The sequence below is a fragment of the Podarcis erhardii genome, assembly GCF_964252035.2.
Source record: "Podarcis erhardii genome assembly, chromosome: 14".
In the NCBI taxonomy this organism is placed as follows: Eukaryota; Metazoa; Chordata; class Lepidosauria; order Squamata; family Lacertidae; genus Podarcis; species Podarcis erhardii.
The window spans coordinates 52784324-52807759 of NC_138503.1; the positions used below are offsets into that span (position 1 = coordinate 52784324).

Sequence of the window (23436 nt, forward strand, 5' to 3'; positions counted from 1 at the left end):
CTCTTGGAGGCCCCTCCAAAATTTCACTATGAATATACTTCTGCTTAATTGTATTTCAATTCAACAATTACTTTGATAAAATACTTATTTTGTTATGTGCAAATGGCTTGAGGTACCTATTAGGTCTATAAATTACCATATAGCATATATTCGACACAAAAAAAACAGCAACAATTTGTTGTTGACGAAGGACAGCTGGACATAGAAAGGGCCCCATTACCTTCAGGAGCTGAGGGCCTCATCAAACCTAAATCTGGCCCTGGCCACCTCCATCACTTGGAAGACGGAGCAAGCTTGTTTTCTGTAGGAGCCGAACCAATGGATTAAAATTGCAAGGAAAGGAATTCCAACCAAACATTAGAACTTCCATTTGCCATTGGAATGGACAATCTCAGAAGGTGATGAACTCTCCTTCGCTGGAGGTTTTTAACCAGAGGTTGGGTAGCCATCTGTCAGGGGTTCTTTAGCTGTGGTTCCTGCATTTCAGGGGCTTGGACTAGATCACCCTTGGTGTCCTCTACAGGTGTATGGTTCTACAAGCCTGGGACCTTCTGCCCACAGCATGACCACTCTGTCCCCCAAAAGCAGACACACAGGCAGTTGGCTCGTGGGCCCCTTTAAGACTCATACAGGTTTCCAGGAGCCACAAGACCCTTCCTTCTTGTGCGACTAACTAGCAGAGAATTTGTTCCTACTGGAACAGAGAAGATGCGGAGCGAGGCAGTCAGAACAGGGAGGCGGACAAAGGCAGGGCCCACTTAAGACTTGGCAGCCCATTCCCACCCTCCTTGAGACCCCCGACAGAGTTGGGCGTATTTCCACCGCAGTCTTTTGAAAGCTCATGGATATACGGGGCTGTTCTCTCCGCCGCCAGCTATAAATGAATGCACACAATTCCTTTTCTCCAGCCATTTTCAAAAGAAATTTGACAGCCACAACTGTTTTTAAATTCCATGTAATGCCGGCCTTAGACTAAACTAGCCGGCTAGTCCCTAATTTGTCCCCCTAATAGCGTTTGTTTCTTTCATCTCGCCAATAAAAAAATACTTTAAATTGTCAGGCATTTTCTCTGTTTTGTTGCTTCCCAGGCATCCGCACACCTTTGCTTGTCAATTTCTAATCTAGCGGTGCACCCATTCAGATTCAAGGCCGCTGCCGTTGCCTGGGCAACCGGCCTGCAGATGCGGCAGAGGAGTGGCCGGCCTGCCGTGCAGCCGAGGAAACGGCAGCCCTGCAGCATTTCCATTTTGTCAATAGTTTTGAATCATTAAAAATAATATGTCCACTCTAAAGCATAATCCTGCTGGAGGAGCAATTTGTGTAATAATGGGGGGGGGAGGCGGGGGGAGGAAGAGACTTCAAGAGTCCCCCTGAGTTAAGAGCACCAGGATTGCCTTTCCCAGAACCCACCGAGTTCCAGGTGGCGCGCTGGGCAACTGTTAGCTGCGGCTGCATTTAAAACATTCAGACACACCAGGGAAGGCTGGAGACACATCGGCCCTGCTGCCCATAACCGGCCACCTCCACAGACCTGGCCTCCACCTTCCTCGCTCTGCCTTCCTCCGTGTTTTAGAAGAGGATTGATTTACATTTTGGCTCCCAACATGCCTGGGACCACAGAGGTGGCTGTGACCAAGGGGCCACTTCCCACAGTGTCTGCAGGTGGACAGGTCACTCAGCTGGTCTTCTGCCATGCCCAGTCCAGAGAAGTCTGTCTGTCTGTCTTATCTGTCTGTCTGTCTGTCTGTCTATCTATATCATCTATCTATCTATCTATCTGCTTGCTTGCTTGGATCCATTTTATGCATTATAAGTTGCCTTTCTCTAAAGCACCCCAGCGTGCATTTTGAAAGGAGGGTGTGCAGACCCCATGGGCACCTCAGCTGTACAGGCTCTGCCTCGCAAGCAGAAGGTCTCTGGAGAGCTGCTGCTGCCAGTCAGTGTAGACAATACTGAACTAGATGGACCAAGGGTCTGACTCATTCTAAAGCAGCTTCCTATTCCTGAGAGTTTGGGAGGTGGGAGTAGGCTGAAGGTATGAGTCCCTTCCAGTTCCTGAATCCAAGAGGGATTCAAGTGCTAGAATGGCCGAACAAGTTTCTTGGTAATGGTCCCCTTAAGTCTGGGTCATCAAGGTAACAAAGGGAGTGGCTCTGTGCCAGAGGACAAAGGGATGGGCCCCCTCCTTCAACTGTCTGTTAGTTAGAAAGACAAAAGCCAGAGTCCAGGGGTGTGTAAGCTGGAAGCAGGCTGGGCAGCTGGGAGACAGAGCCATGCTTGAGCTCTGGCGGAATCCAAGGCTGTAGCTGCGTGGGGAAGGAAGACCACCTTGGGGTGTTAATGCTGTGAGCCCGTCCGTATTAAGCTCAGGTTGTAGATATGTGTAAATAAACCGTATATCACAAAGACACCACAGTCTCTGTTGTACTTCATGCCAAGGAAGCCAAAGCCTAGTAAAACAATACCACTCAGAGATGAAGGTGGCATGCAACATTATGTAAAGAAGGAAGGGGAGAAGGAAATTGGCTCCTCTCATTTCATTTTGTTTCTGCTTGGCTGGATTCCTTATTACCTTGTAAGCCTCCCAGAGGCCCTTGGTTGTTGGGCAATATATAAATAACATACATAAATAATTCTCCTTATTTATATGCCTTCTAATAATGGAAGGCTATTTCTGATGGTGCATAGCAGGATGTGATGGTTTTCCTGAGGTCTTTTTGACATATTGGGGGGAGGGTGTGTGTTCCCACGGAGTCGTTGTCTTTGTATATCAGAAGGTCAACAGGGTAGAGAGAGGAGAGCCTGTCTAAAGAGGAGAAAAAGCAAGGGGTTAATGATAGGTAGCTTTTTAGCTGTGATCTTTGCCCTAGGAGCATTAGTCTGTCATTGACTACATAAGGTGGTGTTTGAGACCATTCCCCTCTTCTACTGGTTTTTAATTTTGGAGAGCCTGGAATCTTAAAGGCTGATTTCAAGAGGGAATTTGAGAATGCATTCCCCATGCCGTGGGACAATTCAAAGGCCACAACTGCTCACTTATGTCAACATCCTTCATTTCTGAAGTTATTTGTAAATCCTCAAGATAGGAAGCCCCCACAAGTTAAGGCACCTCGAAAAATGACAATGGTCTCCATCTGGTGCATGTGACTGTGTGTCCTTGCAATTTGCTGGCATGTTCATTGGAATCACTGTTAAGCAAAATCCCCATTTTGCACCCACAATGTCATTTTGGTAAATAGCACCTGCCTCGTATTTTTGACCAGTTCCACGATTAAGGCTTATGCTTAAATAGGTACTAGATTCATAATCTCTTGACTATACTGATTATTGTTATCAGTATCATCATTTTGTGTTAACACATGTAAAATATTGTGGAGCTTTTTTCAATAGACTTCATATTTTGGATGGTCAAATACTTTTCTTCATTACCTTTCCTAATTAGCCAGCTTGCCTTTCCTAATGTGCAGTTTACATACCTCCTCTCTGCCCATTCTGGATTTTCCCTACCTTGTTCCATTCAATTCCACCCCCACCCCCTGTGTCTCACCCCCCAAAAAAAAATATTCACATGGATAACATGCAGCTTCTTACCTAAATCCACTGCTGAAAAACAGGACATGGAATTTCTCATTATACGGGCAGCTGCAAAGTGTGAATTGATTTTATGCATTTCAAACTGTATCCTGCAAGGTTTAGGGTTCTCAAATGCATTTTAAGAAACAGCTAAAATACAGAATGTTGCATTTAAAGATAATAAATGAAATCCTTGGACCTTTGAATTTCTCCCGACAGATAAATAGCAATCGCCCTGAGCCAGGGTCAGAACTGGCCTTGCCATAAATTGAAGATGGTTGAGGTACCTTCCTCCTCCCCGTGGGTTTGGGGGCTGTTAATTGGGTAGGGTGGGCAGCCAGCAGATCTAAGCCACAGGCCAGAATCCTCTGCACAAGAGAAGCTAAACCCTGATTGAGTTGGTATGGAAGGGAGGCTTTTCGTTTATTTGAAAGTATGGCATAGTATATTTTTATTTAAATTTTGTTGTACTCAAGTAAAAAACAAAACAAAAAAACTGTGCATGGGGAAAATGTTCTACATCAGCAACAACAAGGAAGCAGATGAATTTTATCCAATAAAGGAAAGGGGCCAGCAGTCATTGCATGGGGCATGATATAATAAATCTGGGCCAGGCAAGCAAATTGGAAGGGCATGGAAGCAAAATGTTGAAGAGAAATAATCTCTTAGGGTCACCTATAATCAGATTGACTATAGCCAGCCTCGGATGAGGTTGCATTGCCTGTCCCGTAACAAGACCGTTTTCCTAAATAATTGCACAAGTGTGCATTCCCACCATATATTGCTCAATGAACCAGTGGGTGAAAATAGCATCCGTCACTAACTGTCAGGTTTAGAGAAACAGCTTCCTCCCGCCCCGCCCCCCCTTGTCCGTGCATCAGCAGAACAAAGCAATTAGAGTCCCTTACTAGTTTAAGAATGTTTAATGATCAGAGCAAAAACAACAACACAGCCATTCTTTGAATAAAGGTACTTCTCTCCTACTCCCACCTCCCCAAGTTATCTTCGTCACTTCCCCCTTCTTGCAACCTGATCTCACAACCACTGAACCTTCTGCGTAGCAGCCTGATCAGCTCTCCTTGCCTTTGGAGAGAGAGGCTGGACAGTGTCAAGCGAAGGGGAGTCCGTTATCTCTCTCTCTCTCTTCCTGTTCTGCTTCTTCTAGCTGTTCCCCACTTGGCTCTGCCCAGCTGTTGTTTTCCAAACTATGCCCCACTGCAAACCATTTCTCTAAATCTATACTGCTCCACTGTTCCTGGGCAGCTTCAGGATCCTAGTCAGGAGCAGGAAGAGGGGAAGGTTCCCACCATTCCTCTTCGGAGCTGTAATCCTCAGTCTGGTCTCTGACACTAACAGACCTTTTCTCTCTTGAAACCTGCAGGCGACGGACTCGGACTACGAGGACGAGTTGCCCAAGCACTCCTTTGTCAACCACTACATGAGCGACCCCACGTACTACAACTCGTGGAAGCGCCAGCCAAAGACCACAAAGCACCCGGCGCCATACCGGTATGAGGAGTGTGTGGCGAGCGAGGCCGAGCCTTACTTCCAGACTGTCATCACGACACAGAGCTCAGGAGGGGTGTACACCCCGACGGGACAGCCTGCGCCAGGCTCACGGACTCCAGTGACCGGCTTCTCCTCCTTCGTCTAACACTTGGGGGGGGGAGAAGGGAAAGGAGGGGAAATCAGCCACGCCAACTCAGCCGCCAGCTGAGTTTGGGGCAACCGCCAACCCAACCGGATGACTGTATGCGTGGCAGGTGCAGTGAACTGTGGGTAAAAAAAAAAAATTCTCTTATCAGGGTAGAATGGATGTACATGTGAATGTCTTCTTCTATTTTTCCCCTCCCAAGACAATCAACTCTTTAAGACATGGAGCTGACCTAGATGAACTTGCTTTGATTTTTCTTTTCCCCTCCTCCTCCTTCTTAAAGAAACCCCATCACACAAAAATGATGGCAATTTTAACCACTTTGGAATATGATTTAAGGGGATTTTTTAATTGATAATAAACAAAAATGCTTTTGTAACGCTGCTTTCGGAAGCAGCTTGCGATGTGTTCCTCTCTTTCCCCCACTTTCCTTTCTCAAGCCAAGGAGATGAATTCTGTTCTTGTGGAAACATGGTGGCCCCATCGTGATGTAATTTGAAGCCAAAACCATCCTGCCTTCCGAACCCTCTTCCCTTCTCCTGTTATCTGGGTGAATTAGGAGGTTGGGGAGACTTTTGAGAATGGTTTCTCTCTCACACACACAGACACTCTTTGCTGCTTCTGCCTTAGAAGCACCAGCCGAATCACTTACTCTCAATGTCATGTCTTTCCTGTATGCCTGCGAGGTTCACTCCTGGTGGTTTTGTGATCAACCTTCTCTCTCACCTTCGTTTCTGTTCTGTTCCAGTTGAGCTTGTTGTGCTCCTAAAGATATTCCCCTCTCCAGGGTTTCTGTCAGACATGTCAGCTGACAAGCACCAAAAAAATGTCAGGTCAGCCTCCCCCCCAATCTTGGTGCCATCCAGATGTTTTGGACTACAGTTTCCACCCCTCTGCCTGGGGCAGACGGGAGTTGTGGTCCAACAACATCTGGGCTGCGTTAGGTGAAACAGCCGGGGAAAGAAGCCTGACAAGGTATCTGTTTTGCGCTTATTGTGGGTCTGGGTCCTCCTTTGTTGATTGCATGTGCCAATGTCCTTTGTAAATCTGAAAGAAAAGGAAAAACTGTCAGCAAGAAGAAGAGGGTCCATGAAATGAATGCAGCATTTGTGGACCAGTGGGGAGAACGCACTAGTTGGACAACACTTCTGTCATTTCTTTAAAAAGCGTCTTTCCATATAAAGGAAACCAACCGACCCCTCCCTCAGTTGCTGGGATGCTGTTCTGCAGCTTTGTAAAAAAGAAGAAGAGAGGGGTACATGTTGTTAACACCAGATTTATTTGATTTTTTTATAAAATGTATATTTTTAATGATTTTTAAAAAAATAATAATACAAAGACACATCAGACTCTACTGGGTGAGGGTTTCTTTGGTGCCTTTTTGTAATGATTCAGCTGAGCGTACAAGACAAGCAGCCATGAGTCTCTGAGGAGTGAAGCTCCGGTGGGTTCAGGAACCACAGCGTTACCAATTGCCTCCTGCCCATTCCTTCCCTGCACTACTGCCTCTGTGGTCTGCAGCCAAGAGAGCCCCTCCCATGCGAAAGGCGGCTTTGTTCTTCCCCTTGTTGCAGGCTGCCCCTTCTTTGACCCACACGGGAAGCCGCTGGCTCTTTTATGCCAAGGCACATTATGTTCATTGCTGCATATCTGAAAGGGAGGCGCTGGTGACGACTGCCCTGGAACAGAAAGGGCTGCTTGCACACAAACAGCATCTTTAGAATTGCTGCTTCCCCGGGTCCCTGCCCCCCAGAACAAGGGCTCGGCCCTAAAAGCTGGCCTTCATCTTTGCCTGTGGCCCTCCTCTCGGGGCTTCCAGCCATGAAGCTCTTGTTTGCTCTTTGTTCCCAAGCTAAGGAGGCAGGTAGCTGTTGTGTTGTGCTTGTCCTGCCAGTCTCATGAGTCATTCCCATTTGTGTCCAGCCAGGGCAGGGCAGGTTATGCCAAAGCTGCGTTTGCATATCTGGACTGCTTCCGCCTCTGTTTTTTAAATCTCTGGATCAAGCCAAACTTGTATTTAAGTGAAATCGGAGTGGCTGGTGGTGTGTTGCTTTCACCACAGTTACACAGACTGCGAAGTTGCCGCATTGAACCTCCTGAAGGGTCCCTCAGCGCTTCCTGGAGAGATGCCTCTTTGATCCTGTCCATTGCACTGTAAGAACAAGCAAGGTCACTCTGTGTGCTGATCTTGGGTTTGTTTTCTGCTGAAGCAAAAGGGAGGGAAATGATGCACAAAATCGAAATTTTCGGAGCTGAAATGGTCAATGGGCGAATGGCCTTGCGTTCCCTACTGCTTCCATTTCTAGGTTTCAGAACTTGAGTTTCACCTCACAAGGCCTGTGCGTGAACCCTCTTGTTTGAATTATGAACCTCAACATTTTATGTTCTCTGAATGCATTGCAATTGCACGTCTTTAACAGCAAGTCCAGTTGTTTAGGTCAACTTGAGAGTTAGATTCCCAGCAACACCACCTTCTCCTCCTCCGCCAGGCCTTTGAAACTGAGGTCACTGTTCACATTTCCAGGGAACTCCTCTCTTCACAGGTACAAAGTGCTACAGAGAGGGTGCTCCCTTCCTCGTAGCTTCCAGGGTTGTGTTCATATAATAAAGGGGGCCAGATGGAATGATGTGAAATATGGAAAGAACCAAGAGTGTTGCCATGATTGTTCTCTGCACTTCAGCGAGTCTCCAGAGTCTTGCTTGAAATGATTATACTTGCTTCCATTTTGTGTCTTTGGGGTATAACACAAACCTGGATATGGCTGACTTTATATATTAATAGAAATTGTACATATTAATAGAAATTATGCAGTGCATTTCCCCATGAAATCCAAGAATTGCAATGGTTTGGTGGTGTTGACTGGCTGATAGAACATTGTTGGGTCTCCTCTGCTAAATGGGACCAGTGTGTTGGACTTTTCCTGCAACCTGTAAAAATAAGATTGCCTTTCATGGATCAGAACAAGGCTCATCTAATGCACCAACCTGTCTCTTTCATATAGCCAGCCATATGCACTGGGAACTCCAAGAGAGGTCATGTCTTGTTCTTTGACCCTTGTCTCCAGAGTTAGAAGTATATTGCAGCTGAGTCCCATTTAGTTAGCAAGGCTAAACAACCAACTGCTTTCATTCTGCCTTCTTCCACTCAGGTGTGAATGCCATAGTGGAAACACCATCAGGAATACTTAAGGGGGGGTAGCAGACTCAGGGGAGAAAGAACTAGAGGGGGGGAACCCTAAAGGGAATCCTAAAAATAGCCCATTGAGGACTGAATGTGCTCAGTTGCAGAAGACTGCTGACTGACAGTTCAGAGAGGGAACGGAATGGAGTATTGTGCCAGAGGGCATGGCTGGCTGACACACACCTCACTGCTACTTTTTCTTGCAGGTTCCACTTGTCTTCTCACCTATTATTATTTGTCCAATGTCTCACGTGCCCTTTACTGTGAAGCCCTAGGGCTGGTTACTACAGTGTAAAAACACAATATGAGAATCAGGTAAAATAAATTAGGCCTTCTGAGGGATGATTCTCTGAAAGGAGATCTTCTCTGAAAGGAGTCTGGCTTTCAGAAAGCTCCCCCCCCCCCCCGTTTCTTAATGCATTTGAGGGGATGGTCTTAGACAGCCACCCTAGCCCCTGAAACAAGAATTTATCATGGAAAGAGGCTTACAACAAGAAGAGGATATCTAGAAAGCCATTCCCTCCTTGCCCATCCATTGGCTTTCAAATGGGAGACATCAGGGGTGATTCTTATAAGACTCGTTGACACTAACAGAGTAATTTCTGTTCTCCCAATCCACATCCATCTCTGTAATTGTGTTTTTATTGGCTGTGTTTATTCAGTTACAATTGAGTCCAGAGAGGGGAGGGCAATTGAAAAGCACAGAATTGGATATCCTCAAGACACAGGAATTAAATTATACCTCCCTCCCTTCATTATCATGTATTAGGGGCTTGACAAGGCTGGGCTCCCCTATGCAGCCCCCACAGCAGCTATAAAAATGGGATTAATCATGAGAGGGTTGGGGTTTGTGGGTTTTCTCTCTCCTTTTTTTGCTATTTACCATAGATGTGTCATAAATTGCTAGGTCTAGCAAGAAAGCTTTCCTGTATAGCTAAAAGCTTTGGGAATCATAATCTTGTTGAGAACATATCCTTTTAAAATGTTTCTGCAACCTTTCATCTAGAGAGGCCAGGATGCACAAATAGCCTGTTATTTTTGCCTTTCAGCTCATCCAGATTTGCCTTCCCCTCCCACCATTTTTAGAACACTCAAGAAATTTCCCGCTACTTATAAAATCACCAGCTTCCCTCTCTGACCCGCTCTTTCAATGGAGAGAACAACGAACCCAACAAAAACTTGTACTGAATCAAGGGACGATTGTGCAGCCCACTTGCAGCTTGAGAAGAGCAGGTCTAGTTGCTTCTTTCAGAGTGGGAGTCAGGCAGGTACTACCTCTCCCTTGATTTGATACTGAAGGTGCCTCTGAGCACATCTTCTTACATTGTTCTCCCACAAGTTACCAGAACTGAGCACTCCCAGTATCTCTTATTTCAGCAGCCCAATTTAGAGGGTGGAGGCTGTCGCTGCTGTGGTTAACTGGGAGTCAGAAACCCTTGTTGATCCGCTGCGAACACGTCACCATGTGTTAACATGAGTCAACCGTGTGATGCTGCAGCAAAAATAGCTAATATAATCCTTGGCTGCATCAATAGAAATAAAGTGTCCAATGCAATAGTACCACTCTACTCTGCCTTGGTCAGACCCCACCTGCAGTCCTCTGTCCAGCTCTGGGTATCCCAGTTTGAGAAGGCTACTGAGAAGCTGAGGGATGTGGGTGGCGCTGTGGGTTAAACCACAAAGCCTAGGACTTGCCAATCAGAAGGTTGGCAATTCGAATCCCCTCGACGGGGTGAGCTCCCGTTGCTCAGTTCTTGCTCCTGCCAACCTAGCAGTTCGAAAGCACATCAAAGTGCAAGTAGATAAATAGGTACCGCTCCGATGGGAAGGTAAACGGCGTTTCCGTGCGCTTCTCTGGTTCACCAGAAACAGCTTAGTCATGCTGGCCACATGACCTGAAAGCTGCGCGCCGGCTCCCTCAGCCATTAAAGTGAGATGAGCGCCCCAACCCCAGAGTCGGCCACGACTGGACCTAATGGTCAGGGGTCCCTTTACATTTACCTTTACCTTTACCTTAACCTTAACTGAGAAGCTGAAACATGTGCACAGAAGATTAACCAAAATTACCAAAGACCTGGGAACCAAGTCTTATGAGGAATGGTTGAGAGAGTTGGGTGTGTTTAGCCTGGAAAAAAGAAGACTGAGCGGGGATATGAGAGCCCTCTTCACGTATCTGATGGGTTGTGACATGGAAGATGGATTGTTTTCTCCTGCTCCAGAGGTAGGACCCGAATCAATGGATTCAAGTTACAAGAAAGGAGATTCTGACTAAATATCAGGAAGAACTTTCTGACAGTATGAGCTGTTCAACAGTAGATGGTTGTGGGCTCTCCTTCATTAAAGGTTTTTAAGCAGAGGTTGGGTGGCCGTGAATGTTTTAGTTGAGATTCCCTCATTGCAGGGGTTGGAGTAGGTGACCCATGGAGTCCCTTGCAAATTTATAGTTCTATAATTCTATCTAGTTTCTGCCAACGCATGTGTTCAGTTAGGAGGAGGTGGCTCAAAAGACCTGAGGCTTGCCCAAATACCAGACTTCAGCTGGTCCACTGCACCCTCGTCTAAACAGATCTAAGCAGAAGCAGGACTGCTGGTTTTATTGGGGTTTCCTTTCTCCCCTCCCCAGTTTTTTCTTCAGTAAGAGCAGCAGAAGACAAGGAGAGAGCAGGTGCAAAGAGGAACAGAGCTTCCTTACCTTGAATCATTGCACCAAAGACAAAGTCATGGTGGCACCTGATGTTTGTTCACCCATGAGAGAAAAAAGATCAGGTGCTTCATCTAAAGACAAGGCAAGTATTGTTTTCGTGTCAGGAAAGAGAGGGGCTTTGGTTCCTATATAGCATAAATGGAAGGGAGTTCCCTGAACAGCATGAGATTGGGGGGGGGGGGGCGTCTGCCTGAGGGAAGGGATTGTCCTCACACCAGGCATCTTCTGTGGACAAGCAGAGTTTGTGCAAGGCAGGTGTGCCCAAGATTATGGCCACCCATTGCTTCCCCCAGCAGGCCATCTGACCTTGTTCAAGAAGACTAAGCAGATAGGTTAGAATCAGGGGGTCAGCAAACCTTTTCAGCAGGGGGCCGGTCCACTGTCCCTCAGACCTTGTGGGGGAAGGGACTATATTTTTTTGGGGGGGGGGATAAACGAATTCCCATGCTCCACAAATAACCCAGAGATGCATTTTAAATAAAAGCACACATTCTACTCATGTAAAAACATGCTGATTCCCAGACTGTCCACGGGCCGGATTTAGAAGGCAATTGGGCCGGATCCGGCCCCCGGCCGTAGTTTGCGTACCCATGGATTAGATAGTTGGCAACCAACAGAGCAAGAATCAGGCAGAGGTGGAAGTTGCCTGAATGCCTCCATGACTGCTCTGATTCCCACAAGCAAAATAGCTCCTTTTCACCCCCACCTTCTCCATCACCATTTAATCCGCTGCCTATTGACATCAGGCAGGTGTCTTCACTGTGCTCTTTCCAGCACCTGCTAAAAACATCTTTGGTTAGGCAAGCCTGTGTTTTTTTTTAAAAATTTTTTTACTGATTTCAAGTGTTGTATGAATGTTTTAAACTCCTTTTATTGATGATTTTAGTGCTTCGGTCTTTTCGTAAACCGCTTTGTTGTTGTTTTTTAACCACCAAGCGGCAGATAGATTTTATGAAAACAAGTAAATTTATATACCACCTTTCCACAAAACCTCTCCTCAGATTATGCTCCCGATGGCTTACAACAAAGGGGACAATGAGAAATCTTAAAACCAGCAATGCAAGAGCAGTTTAATAGAAAGCATCCCGAAAAGGCAAAGCAGCAGCAAATGTAACAGCAGGCGAAAAGGAAGATTTCAGTGCTATAAATGTAACGACATTAGGTTTAACAACATCACGCCTCCTGGCAATAGGGAAAATAACAAGGGGGCTTGTCAGTTTCTCCTGGTCCTGGAAACCCACCTCCTGAAAAGATGCTCACAGTCCCTCTTCTGCAACGACTTATTATGATGCTTCCAAAGGCAAGGGGTGGGGCGGCTGCCTGCTCTCCACAGACGGATGCCAAAAACAGCATCATTTTGCCAGCCACAGAGATGGCTGTCAGTGGGGTGGGTTCCTTGCTGCTTTGGCCAACATGCTTTGGCCAAATCTGGAAGCGACAGAGCCCAGGGCCCACTGCAAAGTTCCATCCTAAATCATAATCTTCAAATTCAGCTAAAGCATCTGCAAGTTCAGCACCAGCTTCCTCTCTCTCTCCCACACACCATATCAAAAGCACCCTTTGCTATCCTATTACGAGTGCAAATGTTGCCCTCCCATGATATTCACCTTCCTGACATGTCACCTATTTCCACCAAGCTCCGCACATTTACTCTCCCCATGGGCCACAGCACATTTTCACTGGGAGATGTCTGTTAATCTGATGCCTCTGCTGCGTTGCCAAGCAGCAAAGCCCTGGGCCTTGGGTGCAGGACAGAGGACGAGGCAGCAGAGGGCGCTGCTTGGCTTCAGTCATTCACCTGCCGGCAGCATCGCCAGAATCCTTGCTGCCTATTCAGAACGTAAGAAGTGTCTGCTGGATCAAGCCAAACTAGTCGACTATCTCACAGTGTTCTCACAACCATATCCCTGTGAGAAACCTGGAAGCAGAACCCAAGCACAAGAGCACTCTCACGTTCTGTAGTTCCCAGCAGTTGGTGTTCAGAAGCATTTCTGCCTGAGACCATGGAGGCAGAGCATAGCCATTGTGGCTAGTAAAAGGTAAAGGGACCCCTGACCATTAGGTTCAGTTGTGTCCGACTCTGGGGTTGTGGCGCTCATCTCGCTTTATTGGCTGAGGGAGCCGGCATCCAGCTTCCGGGTCATGTGGCCAGCATGACTAAGCCGCTTCTGATGAAACCAAAGCATAGCACAGAAACGCCGTTGACCTTCCCGCCAGAGCGGTACCTATTTATCTACTTGCACTTTGGCGTGCTTTCAAACTGCTAGGTTGGTAGAAGCAGGGACCGAGCAACGGGAGCTCAGCCCATCATGGGGATTCAAACCACCGCCCTTCCAAATCGGCAAGCCCTAGGCTCTGTGGTTTAACCCACAGCACCACCCACGTCCTGTGCTATTGTGGCTACTAGCCCTAAATAGCCCCCCCCATGACTTTTTCCTAGCCTCTTTTAAAGCCATCTATGTTGGTGGCCATTGCAGCCTCCTATGGGAGAACTATGTGCTGCATTGAAAAAGGACTTTCTTCCGTCTGTCCTGAATCGTCCAACGTTCAGCTTCATTGGATATCCTGGAGTTCTAGTGTTAATGAGAGAGGGAGGACAACTTTTCTCTACCCATTTCCTCCACGCCATAAACTTGCCTTCTCTCTAAAGTCCCAAACGTGGCAACCATTCTGCATAGGTGTGCTGCTCCATCCATTCTGGCTGCCCTTTTTCAACTCTGCAATATCCTTTTTTGAGTTCCAGTGTGGCCTCTCATCTTGGGGTCTGAGGGAGACGTGTGAGGGGAGTAGGAAGTTGTAAAGCAGCATGCAACCTGAGAATATCCATCTTCCCATCGAAAGAGACAGAGGTCAGCTCAAGAGGTTAAAAGATACAGGGGCAGTCTGGGAATCTGGAGGTCCCTAACTCTATCTGTCTTGTTAACCCACGCAAGGCCACCCCACTTTGGCAAGCTGAATTGAGGGACATACCTCGGGTCCCTTGTGTCCTTGGCAAGGAGCTGTATTGGCACCCCCACCCTGAAAAAGTCACTTTACCACAATAGCCACAGTATAAATCACTATGTTTTACAGAAGTACTCAAAGCATCCAGGGTGAGGGCAAGGCGAGCAGGAAAGGTGAAAATATGCACACCTTTGGTCCAGAGTGCAAGAAGGGTGGGGAGCTTCTCCTACATTCAATCTCACTGCGACAGCGGCATCCCATCGCCACACACATGTATGCTGTACACTCCATAGTCTCCAGCAGTCTGCCTTCATATTGACTTGCCATTTCTCCTAACACTCAGCTCCCAGCTCTTATTTAAACTCAGAACCTTACAGAGATAATTGGAGATATATTTCTGGGGTGATTTTTGCTCCCCCACCCGGTTTTGTCAAAGCCACTTCCGAGCTTGGGAGGAAGTGGGGTTGCGGGCCCACCCCCTCCCACACGAGGGAATCCCCGGGCGTGCCTGCAACCCTGCCCACCAATCGGCAGGCTGGGGAGGCATGGCCTAGCCCATTTAAGGCCAGGCACACCCGGGGACCGCCCTCTTTCCCCGTTCCAGCTGCCCGGTTTTCCCATCCCACCCACCCTTTAGGCTTAGCTAGCTCTGACCTTGCTATGGACTCCGGTTGGTCACCGCAAGGGGCCTGGTAGGAATTTTTCCAACTTGCCACACTTCCAGCCATTTGTTTTTTTCGCCTGCATCATAGCAAACGTCACAACTTCCTCGGTATTGGCGGTTAGGCATTGGCAGGGGTAATTGTTATGCAAATGAAGGGGGAAGGAAACGCCAACACCTTCCCCCAATGGAAAAGGGTAGTCTGGTAAAGGACTCCGGGGGGCGTTGCCTTGTCCGAAACCTAGGGAGGTGAGGGCCTCCGGCACGCCCCCGAACAGTGACACCCGTGGGATCCTAGTTGGCGTACTTCAACAGGAGTCCCACTGCTGGTGGATAACCCTTCCCATGCCAGGTAGTCGATAGGAGCGAACACCTAAGACCAATACCTTTTAATTCCTGTAATCAATAAAGTTGTGGCCTTTACGCCCATTAACCTTAAATAATATGTCTGGTGTCTTCATTTCACATGGGGGGAGGGAACTTGCCACACAACTTCTAGGTACACCCCTGTGTGAGTTGCACCCAAACTTCCATGGCAAGCAGGCAATCTGTCTGCACCCAGAGCCTGAAAAGGTAAAATGGGGGGGGGGGGGAGAGAGAGCATACAGCTTAATTCTGCTGAGTATATAAACTGGTCCTAAGCCTCAGCAGTGGGTGGATAATATTTGTCCAAAGGGCAGGTGGCTTGTTTACCTGAAGAAAAGAAAATGATTATCTTTCTGTTAATGCTGAATCCAGCACCTCTGGCAAGTCTCACATTAAGATCTAACAAGACTGGTTTCCCCCACCTACCTGGAAATAGTCCGTTGATGCCTCTCTCATTACTTCCCTCCAGAAACTGGGCTGCCCTAATGTTGCGATGTGTGAAAGTTCTGCTATCAGTTATTTCCCAGCCTCTCTCAAACTGTTTCAGGCTGATTTCAGGAAGGTGGGATAAATCGAGTGAAATGGTCAGATTTGCATCAATTTACATGCTCTGGACAGGTGGCACAGCCGGGCAGTTCATTAGCTGAAGACGAGGGCTTTTAGCCTGCTCAGTTTACAGCAGCAGAGGAAGAGGTTGTGGTGGATAGAATGATTTGTGTGATTTATGTGGAAACAGGGGGTGATGGGAGCAGGTCTGCAAACACTGGCAACCCCCAGCACTTGGCAAGTACAGTCAGGGCCCAGAGATGGTCAAAAGCCCCGTTGAGCCAAACCAAATATGGAACACAATCCCTAATCCCTGGGCAGGAATTGGGAATTTTAAAGCCCAAAGTCCACCTCTGCTCTCACCTTCAGATATCAAACACAAATTCTCTGGCCTGTGGTTGAAAGTGAGCAGAGAGGTACCTGTGTGAGAGGTTTAAGAGCAGCACTGGAAGAGGGTGCTGTTTGGGGATTTTTCTTGCCTACCTTTGGACACACCTTTCTCCCTCTTCTCTGGATTTATAAATGCCATCATACAGGTACGTGAGTTAAATCATCCGGCCCAAGATAGGATGACAGTGTTAAATGGGTTAAGAGAGGAGTAATATTGTAACGCCAATAAAACTCTCAAGGGAACAGCTTTCCACTTGCAGCACTGACTTTCAGGTACCAAAGAAAAAAGAGATAAAAATGAGAAAACAGTATTGTTCAACACTCAGTTTAAACTTTCAACATGCCTGCCTGCTGTCAGCTTAGAGAACAAAACCGATACAGCTTGCCACTTTTAAAAATTAATCTTTCCTTAACAATATCACAGTCCAGAAATCCTTGCTTTAGCTTTGGGCTGGGGAAAGATGGAGAAGTTCCTGAAAATTCAGCCTGTTTTTATTCTACCACCTATTGTTAAATTTTGCTTCAGCTGTTTTATATGGAAACCATCCTTCCCCTCTTCCCCTGCTCAGCTCCCAGATTTTGCTTCCAACAAAAATGGAAGCTTTTTTCCTGGAAATTGTATGTGTCTTCGGATGCTTCTATATTCTCTCTTTCTTTCTTTCTTTCTTTTTTTCTTTCTTTCTTTCTTTCATCTCAGAAAGTCTTACCAGCTGCATTCTTGAGTGAACAAAAAATAAAGAAGTAACAGGGAAGAATCCCAGGCTATTTCACTCCTCTTCAAATACACCTCTTAGCCCTTTTCAGGACATTTAGTCATAAAGCAAGCATGTTGTTGGAAAGTTGGGTGCAACACAGCTTGTAGAAAGGGGTTTCCATGGGATTTAAACAGCAAGGGATTGTCAGGTTCCTAGACTATCCCTGTACCTTTAACCTTGCTAGCCTTTAAAGTTTAAACTGATACTTAGGCTGCATCCTGATTACAGCTTCTGCCGCCTCCTCCTCCTCAGACTTTTCTGGACCTGCAGACATGAAGCCATCATGAATATGTCATCTGAAAGCAAAAGGGGCAAGATGAGGGTCTTTCCTACCCTCTTAATGGAAATCTTTTGCCAGTTGGTACTCCTCAAGGAAGAAATACCAAAAACCTCAGATATGCAAATGACACAACCTTGATGGCAGAAGTGAGGAGGAATTAAAGAACCTTTTAATGAGGGTGAAAGAGGAGAGGGCAAAATATGGTCTGAAGCTCAACATCAAAAAAACAAAGATCACGGCCACTGGTCCCATCACCTCCTGGCAAATAGAAGGGGAAGAAATGGAGGCAGTGAGAGATTTTACTTTCTTGGGCTCCATGATCACTGCAGATGGTGTCAGCAGCCACGAAATTAAAAGACGCCTGCTTCCTGGGAGAAAAGCAATGACAAACCTAGACAGCATCTTAAAAAGCAGAGGTATCACCTTGCCAACAAAGGCCCGTATAGTTAAAGTTATTGTTTTCCCAGTAGTGATGTATGGAAGTGAGAGCTGGACCATAAAGAAGGCCGATCCCCGAAGAATGAATGCTTTTGAATTATGGTGCTGGAGGAGACTCTTGAGAGTCTCATGGACTGCAAGAAGATCCAACCTCTCCATTCTAAAGGAAATCAGCTCTGAGTGCTCACTGGAAGGACAGATCCTGAAGCTGAGGCTCCAATACTTTGGCCACCTCATGAGAAGAGAAGCCTCCCTGGAAAAGACCCTGATGTTGGGAAAGATGGAGGGCACAAGGAGAAGGGGACAACAGAGGACGAGATGGTGGGACAGTGTTCTCGAAGCTACGAACATGAGTTTGACCAAACTGTGGGAGGCAGTAGAAGACAGGAGTGCCTGGCGTGTTCTGGTCCATGGGGTCATGAAGAGTCGGACACGACTAAAGGACTAAACAACAACAACTCCTCAAAGCAGGCAGGGACATGCGTGGCGCTGTGGGTTAAACCACTGTGCCACTTGGGTTTGCCGATTGAAAGGTCGGTGGTTCGAATCCTCGTGACAGGGTGAGCTCCTGTTGCTTGGTCCCTGCTCCTGCCAACCTAGCAGTTTGAAAGCACACCAGTGCAAGTAGATGAATATGTACCACTCTGGCAGGAAGATACACGGTGTTTCCATTCACTGCTCTGACTTCGGCAGGAGCGGCTTAGTCATGCTGGCCACATGACCCAGAAATACTGTCTGCGAAAGCATACGGGCGCCGGCTCCCTCGGCCTGTAAAGCGAGATGAGCACCGCAACCCTTGAGTCGTTCACGACTGGACTAATTGTCAGGGGTACCTTTACTCCTCAAGGCAAAGGGACTGTGCTGCCTCTGAACTCCCCTCCCTGAGAGTTCCCACATCCATTACATGGTAAGAGTAGATTCCATGCAATACCGAAATCCCCCTGTTGAAACCAGAGAGCCAGAAATTGAAGCCTGAGCTCGGAAGACATACACACATACCCTCCAAAGCAAATGAGTCGTGCCCAGAGAGAAGCAGGCCCCGCTCCCTGGCTGCTGGTATAGATCAGCATCACTGCCTTGAAATCGATGGGAAGGCTGCGCCAGCCAAGGTCAGCTGTGGCAGAGCTTTAGCGATGTATAAATGGCAGAGAAGCAGGTTGTCCGCAAGTCTGTGGGCGAGATGAGCAGAGGGAGAGAGAGGAAATAAATCAATGCTCCTTTTTGTTAAGTGAAGAAAGTAACTCCCAACGGCACAAAGCTTTTTCTGAAAGGCGGGCTGCATTGTGCACACCTCCCACAGGACAAAAGAAGCCAGCTCTTGTCGTGCTGGAGAGGGGCCAGTAACATATTGGGGTGCCACACTCGTGGTGGGTGAGAGGGGTACCCTCCTTGCCTCCTGCACCGGTCAATGGCTACCATTCATTCCCATGGAGGAATGTAAAGCAGTGATTTAGGAAGGGACGGTGTATTGGAGTAAACAGCAGGGGAGGGGAAGAGGAGAGCTGCAATGGAGGGAGCCAAGGGGGAGCAGTGTGGACCCCACTCATCACACCAGCCAATTTCCGCCAGGAGTGTCAGCTTGGCCCCACGACCATGGGTGCCCAGGGCTGCGGGTGCCATGCACCGTGCATGGCCCTGGAGCCGAAATTTGTGTTTGCCTGGCTCCCTCATGGGGAATTTTGTGAGTGCTTGGGCACCCAGGTCCCCTGGGAGCTGGCACCTATGTTCCTGCACACACACACCCCACAGCAGAAGTCTGCGATGATCTGGGAAGCAGGCGCCACTGTCAGATCCAGCAGCAGGTCCACGATCAAAGTGTCACGGGGTGGCCAAAATCACTCCCCTGGTTTGCCCAGGTAGAGAACTAAAAACACACCCAATATCCAAGCAAGACGATACCCCTCTTTATGGACTTCACTGCAGTAAAGGACAATCCCCTGAAGGGATTGGTGCTGCACTGATCACAGGTTTCGCACAGCTTTTTGTACATCCTACTCATTACATAATAACTTTCACATTGCCCATTCCACTTCAGCTGTGACATGACATCTTCACATACTGGTCAGAGAAACTGTGGCTCCCCATTTACATTACATGTGATCTATCTGCACACAACCATGCACTGATGTGGCGCCAGGGACCCAAGGGATGCGGGTGGTGCTGTGGTCTAAACCACTGAGCCTCTTGAGCTTGCCAATCGGAAGGTCGGCGGTTTGAATCTGCTTGACTCTGTCCCAGCTCCTGCCAACCTAGCAGTTCGATAGCACGCCAGTGCAAGTAGATGAATAGGTACCTCTCCAGTGGGAAGGTAAATGGCGTTTCCATGCGCTCTGGTTTCTGTCATGATGTCCCGTTGTGCTAGAAGCAGTTTAGTCCTGCTGGCCACATGATCCGTAAAGCTGTCTGTGGACAAACGCCGGCCCCCTCAGCCTGAAAGTGAGATGAGCGCTGCAACCCCATAGTCGCCTTTGACTGGACTTAACCATCCAGGGGTCCTTTACCTTTTTTTTACCTTGCCAGGGACCCAGAAGTCGAACCCAAAAGTGGAGAGCACCCTGGAGCCTGAAGAGGACGTCTTCTTTGGGTTCTTGGGTGGGTCTTCTCGTGAGCCAGGGTGCTTCCCATTTATGTGCACTTCACTGACTTGTGCGGAGGCCCGGAACATAACCCGCACATACCATACAAGCACGGTAAACAGCAGCAAATTGCACCAAAGTTAATCTTTAAACTAATTAGACAGATTCTTCATCATCTCTGTCTCTGATCTGTGAGGAAGGAGCATGCTTTTGAAATCAGCAAAGGCTTCCATATCTCTCCCATAACCATGTTCAAACAAACTAATTATTAGTAAACATTAGGAAATGTGTGCAAAAGAACAAGAATATATTTGTACATTGAACTTATCTTAAATAATATTAATATCCTTTAATGCCTTTTATTTCTGTTCGTACTTCTTACCTTATTGATACAATAGCCTCATTGCCCCCACTGTGTCTCTACAATGTACTTGGCACTAAATCAACCATTCCCAGTCTATCGCTGTCCCTGCGCACGAGTCACTGCTCTACTCAGCAAACAATGAATATAGCAGCAAGCAGCCACTGACCTTGTCCTAGCAGGGGCTTCCACAGTTCATTCTGGGTCAATACTTCTAAATGCTACTTTTCCAGACGTATACTAGTCTGGAGATTTCAGGGTACAGTGGTACCTCGGGTTAAGAACTTAATTCGTTCTGGAGACTTCCGGGTTAGCGCGAACGGCTAATGGCGGATTCCCTCCGAGCTCCGGAGGGAATCGGCTCTGCTGAAGACGGGTCTTACCGCGCCGGCGACGCGGGGACCCTTAGAAACCGCAGGCGCGGAAGCCTGCGGACTTGGTGACTCGGCGGGCACCTTTAAGCGCCTTCCCCGATCCACGAAGAGCCTTTTTAAAGGCTACGGAGAGGGTACGGGGAGTGGCGTGGTGCTGTGAGTAGACCGCTACTTCAGTGGAGCGAAGCCGCGAGCCATGGCCGGAGAGCGCTGACTTTTTCCCCAAAATTCAGACTGGAAAACAAACAACCCGTGAGTAGAATGGAATTTGGACTTTAAAATTTTCACTTTTGAATTTGGCACGACCGGGGGATGTGCTAAAGGGAAGTCCGCACCCCCCCTACCTACAAACGATCTAAAGCAAGGATCGGAGAACTAAGGTGGAGAGATTATTGTCTTTTTGGTGTCAGATAAAAGATATTTCCATGAATTTGACAGAAGAAGTCTTTGTGCTGGAGAGAAAGTGAGGAATTTTGGAAGTTTTTGTGTAAACCCCCCCCCCCGAACCCGGGAGCGTCCTGTGAGTGAGCCGCAGGAAAAAGAATAAGGAGTTTGACAGCTGTCAAAGGAGCTGTCAAACGGGCGGTTAAAGTTAAGAACTTTATTACTTAATAACTCTCTGAACTAAAGGTGTTACATTTGAATTGAGGTGATTGGAAACAAAGTAGTTATAAACAACAAAGTAACGGATTGTTGGAAAAGGACTATCAAGCAATTGGAATCCCCCTAGGGGGGACTAGAGACATTACAATGGCTGCAGAGGGAAAATTACTGGCAGAGATAGAAAAAATGTTTTTTCTCGTGGGAATCTTGCAAGAGCAGAGTACGGCTATGAACAAAGAACTTATGACCTTGAATTCTAAAACAAACAACTCTGCTGAATGCATAAAGGATTTGACTGACAAAAAATCTGCAGCTGAACCAGAAGAGACTTTTTTGGAACTGGTGGAGAGGAAAGAAGGAGTGGAGAAAGTACAGGTGGAAAATACCAATCAGAAGCCTATATTGTCAGAAAATAAAGAAGAAGATCTTCGGATTACAAATCTGCGAAAGATGAGAAAGATGAAGGAGGAAGTCCCTGGAGTACTTGGAATACTGGAATTTAAAAGAGTAAAGAAATATGATCGGGACTTCCTCTTTGAGTATGGGAGATCAGCTGACCTTTTGCAGCAACTGCTTTTAAGCATTTTGGATGGAAGAAAATTTGATGTGACCGTGACAGAACTCCTTCGAGACCTGAGGACCAACAAAAAGGGTTACCAACAAAATCGGCAGAGAGAGACTGACAGAGATTTGAAGGCCTCGGATGTGAGGAATCCGGGCTAGGAACTGTTTTTGTGGACACTTGCTTCGGAAGGGATGGAAACCGGGGTAGGGAGGGAGGGGAGAACAGAATTTCAAAATTTTATGACTTTTGTATTTGGCCATTATGACATATAATTAATTAATATATAAAGGGAGAAATTCGTGGAAGGGAAGTTAGGTCGACCTTAGAAAAAGGATTTAATGTTTATAAGAGAATTGGATAAGCTAAATGTGGACAAGTAAAAAGAGCTAAGTTTAAAAATAATAATAATATGTTAAGGATGAGAGACAAGAACTTGCTGAACTAACTATCGGAATTGGGATGTATGAAGAGGGGGTGGGGGAAGTCAGGGAAAGGGGGTAAGGAAAGTAAGGGTATGAAATTATACATGTTTTGTCTTTGTCTTTTTGTGTGTGTGTGTCTTTATAAAATGTAAAAACCTAATAAAAATTTTATATAAAAAAAAAGAACTTAATTCGTTCTGGAGGTCCGTTCTTAACCTGAAACTGTTCTTAACCTGAGGTACCACTTTAGCTAATGGGGCCTCCTGCTGCCACTGCTGCACAATTTCTGTTCTCATCCTGAAACAAAGTTCTTAACCTGAGGTACTATTTCTGGGTTAGCGGAGTCTGTAACCTGAAGCGTCTGTAACCTGAAGCATCTGTAACCCGAGGTACCACTGTAATAGAATTTGGGGAGCAATGGCTGGGATAAAGGCACTCCTTTCACAACTTTGTTGTGGACAAATGTCCCATTGAGTTGGGGTGAATGTAGCCAATGAACACACCAAGCTGGAAAGTCAAATTCAGCCATGGCAGAAGCCAATAGATTGGGTTAGCACCCAAAAAATAATCTGTGCCATTGCGAGGCGCACAAAGCATTTATTCATATAATCCCAGTACATTATTACACATGTAGAGCAGGTGGTCGTGATTGCTGTGGGCTACATGCACATAACATTAAGCACAGACCTTGAGGTTAGTCTTCCTGTTAGTCTCAGGCTCAGTTCCCAGAGTCCTTTGGTCACTACCCATCACTCACACTTCCTCGACCTGGGCATTGCCTTATGGGCATTGACGTCTTTTGTCATTTGCAAGCCTAATCTAACCAGGGGAGAAGTCGTCATTATGGGCACACTTAGGCTAAGAGGGCTCTCTAGTCCCTTCAAAAGGACAAGTCCAGAGAGAAGCAACTCAGTAAAGCACGTTAAACAACACTGGCTCCCCCTGTCCCCAAATTAAAGGGGAACTGTAGTTTGTTAAGTGCATTAAGTGTTGTTAGGTGACCCCCTTTTCCTGTTCCAGAGATGCAGTTCCCAGAGTGATTGA

General features: G+C 47.0%; 1 protein-coding gene and 1 long non-coding RNA gene across 7 annotated transcripts in view; one reads left to right on the forward strand and one right to left on the reverse strand.

Moving 5' to 3' along the window:
• The window catches only part of SDK1 (sidekick cell adhesion molecule 1), a 595311-nt gene extending 588836 nt beyond the window's left edge, over nucleotides 1-6475 (forward strand). For all 6 annotated transcript variants that reach the window (XM_081839463.1, XM_081839466.1, XM_081839467.1 and 3 more), the window contains one exon: nucleotides 4955-6475. In XM_081839463.1, the coding sequence (XP_081695589.1) occupies nucleotides 4955-5227 (273 nt within the window). In that variant the 3' untranslated portion in view covers nucleotides 5228-6475. The remainder of the gene's footprint in view (nucleotides 1-4954) is intronic.
• Nucleotides 2631-23436, reverse strand: part of LOC309329392 — a 66553-nt gene continuing 45747 nt past the window's right edge. Inside the window, exon 2 of the long non-coding RNA XR_014151119.1 lies at nucleotides 2631-2806. This is a non-coding gene — a long non-coding RNA (uncharacterized lncRNA). The remainder of the gene's footprint in view (nucleotides 2807-23436) is intronic.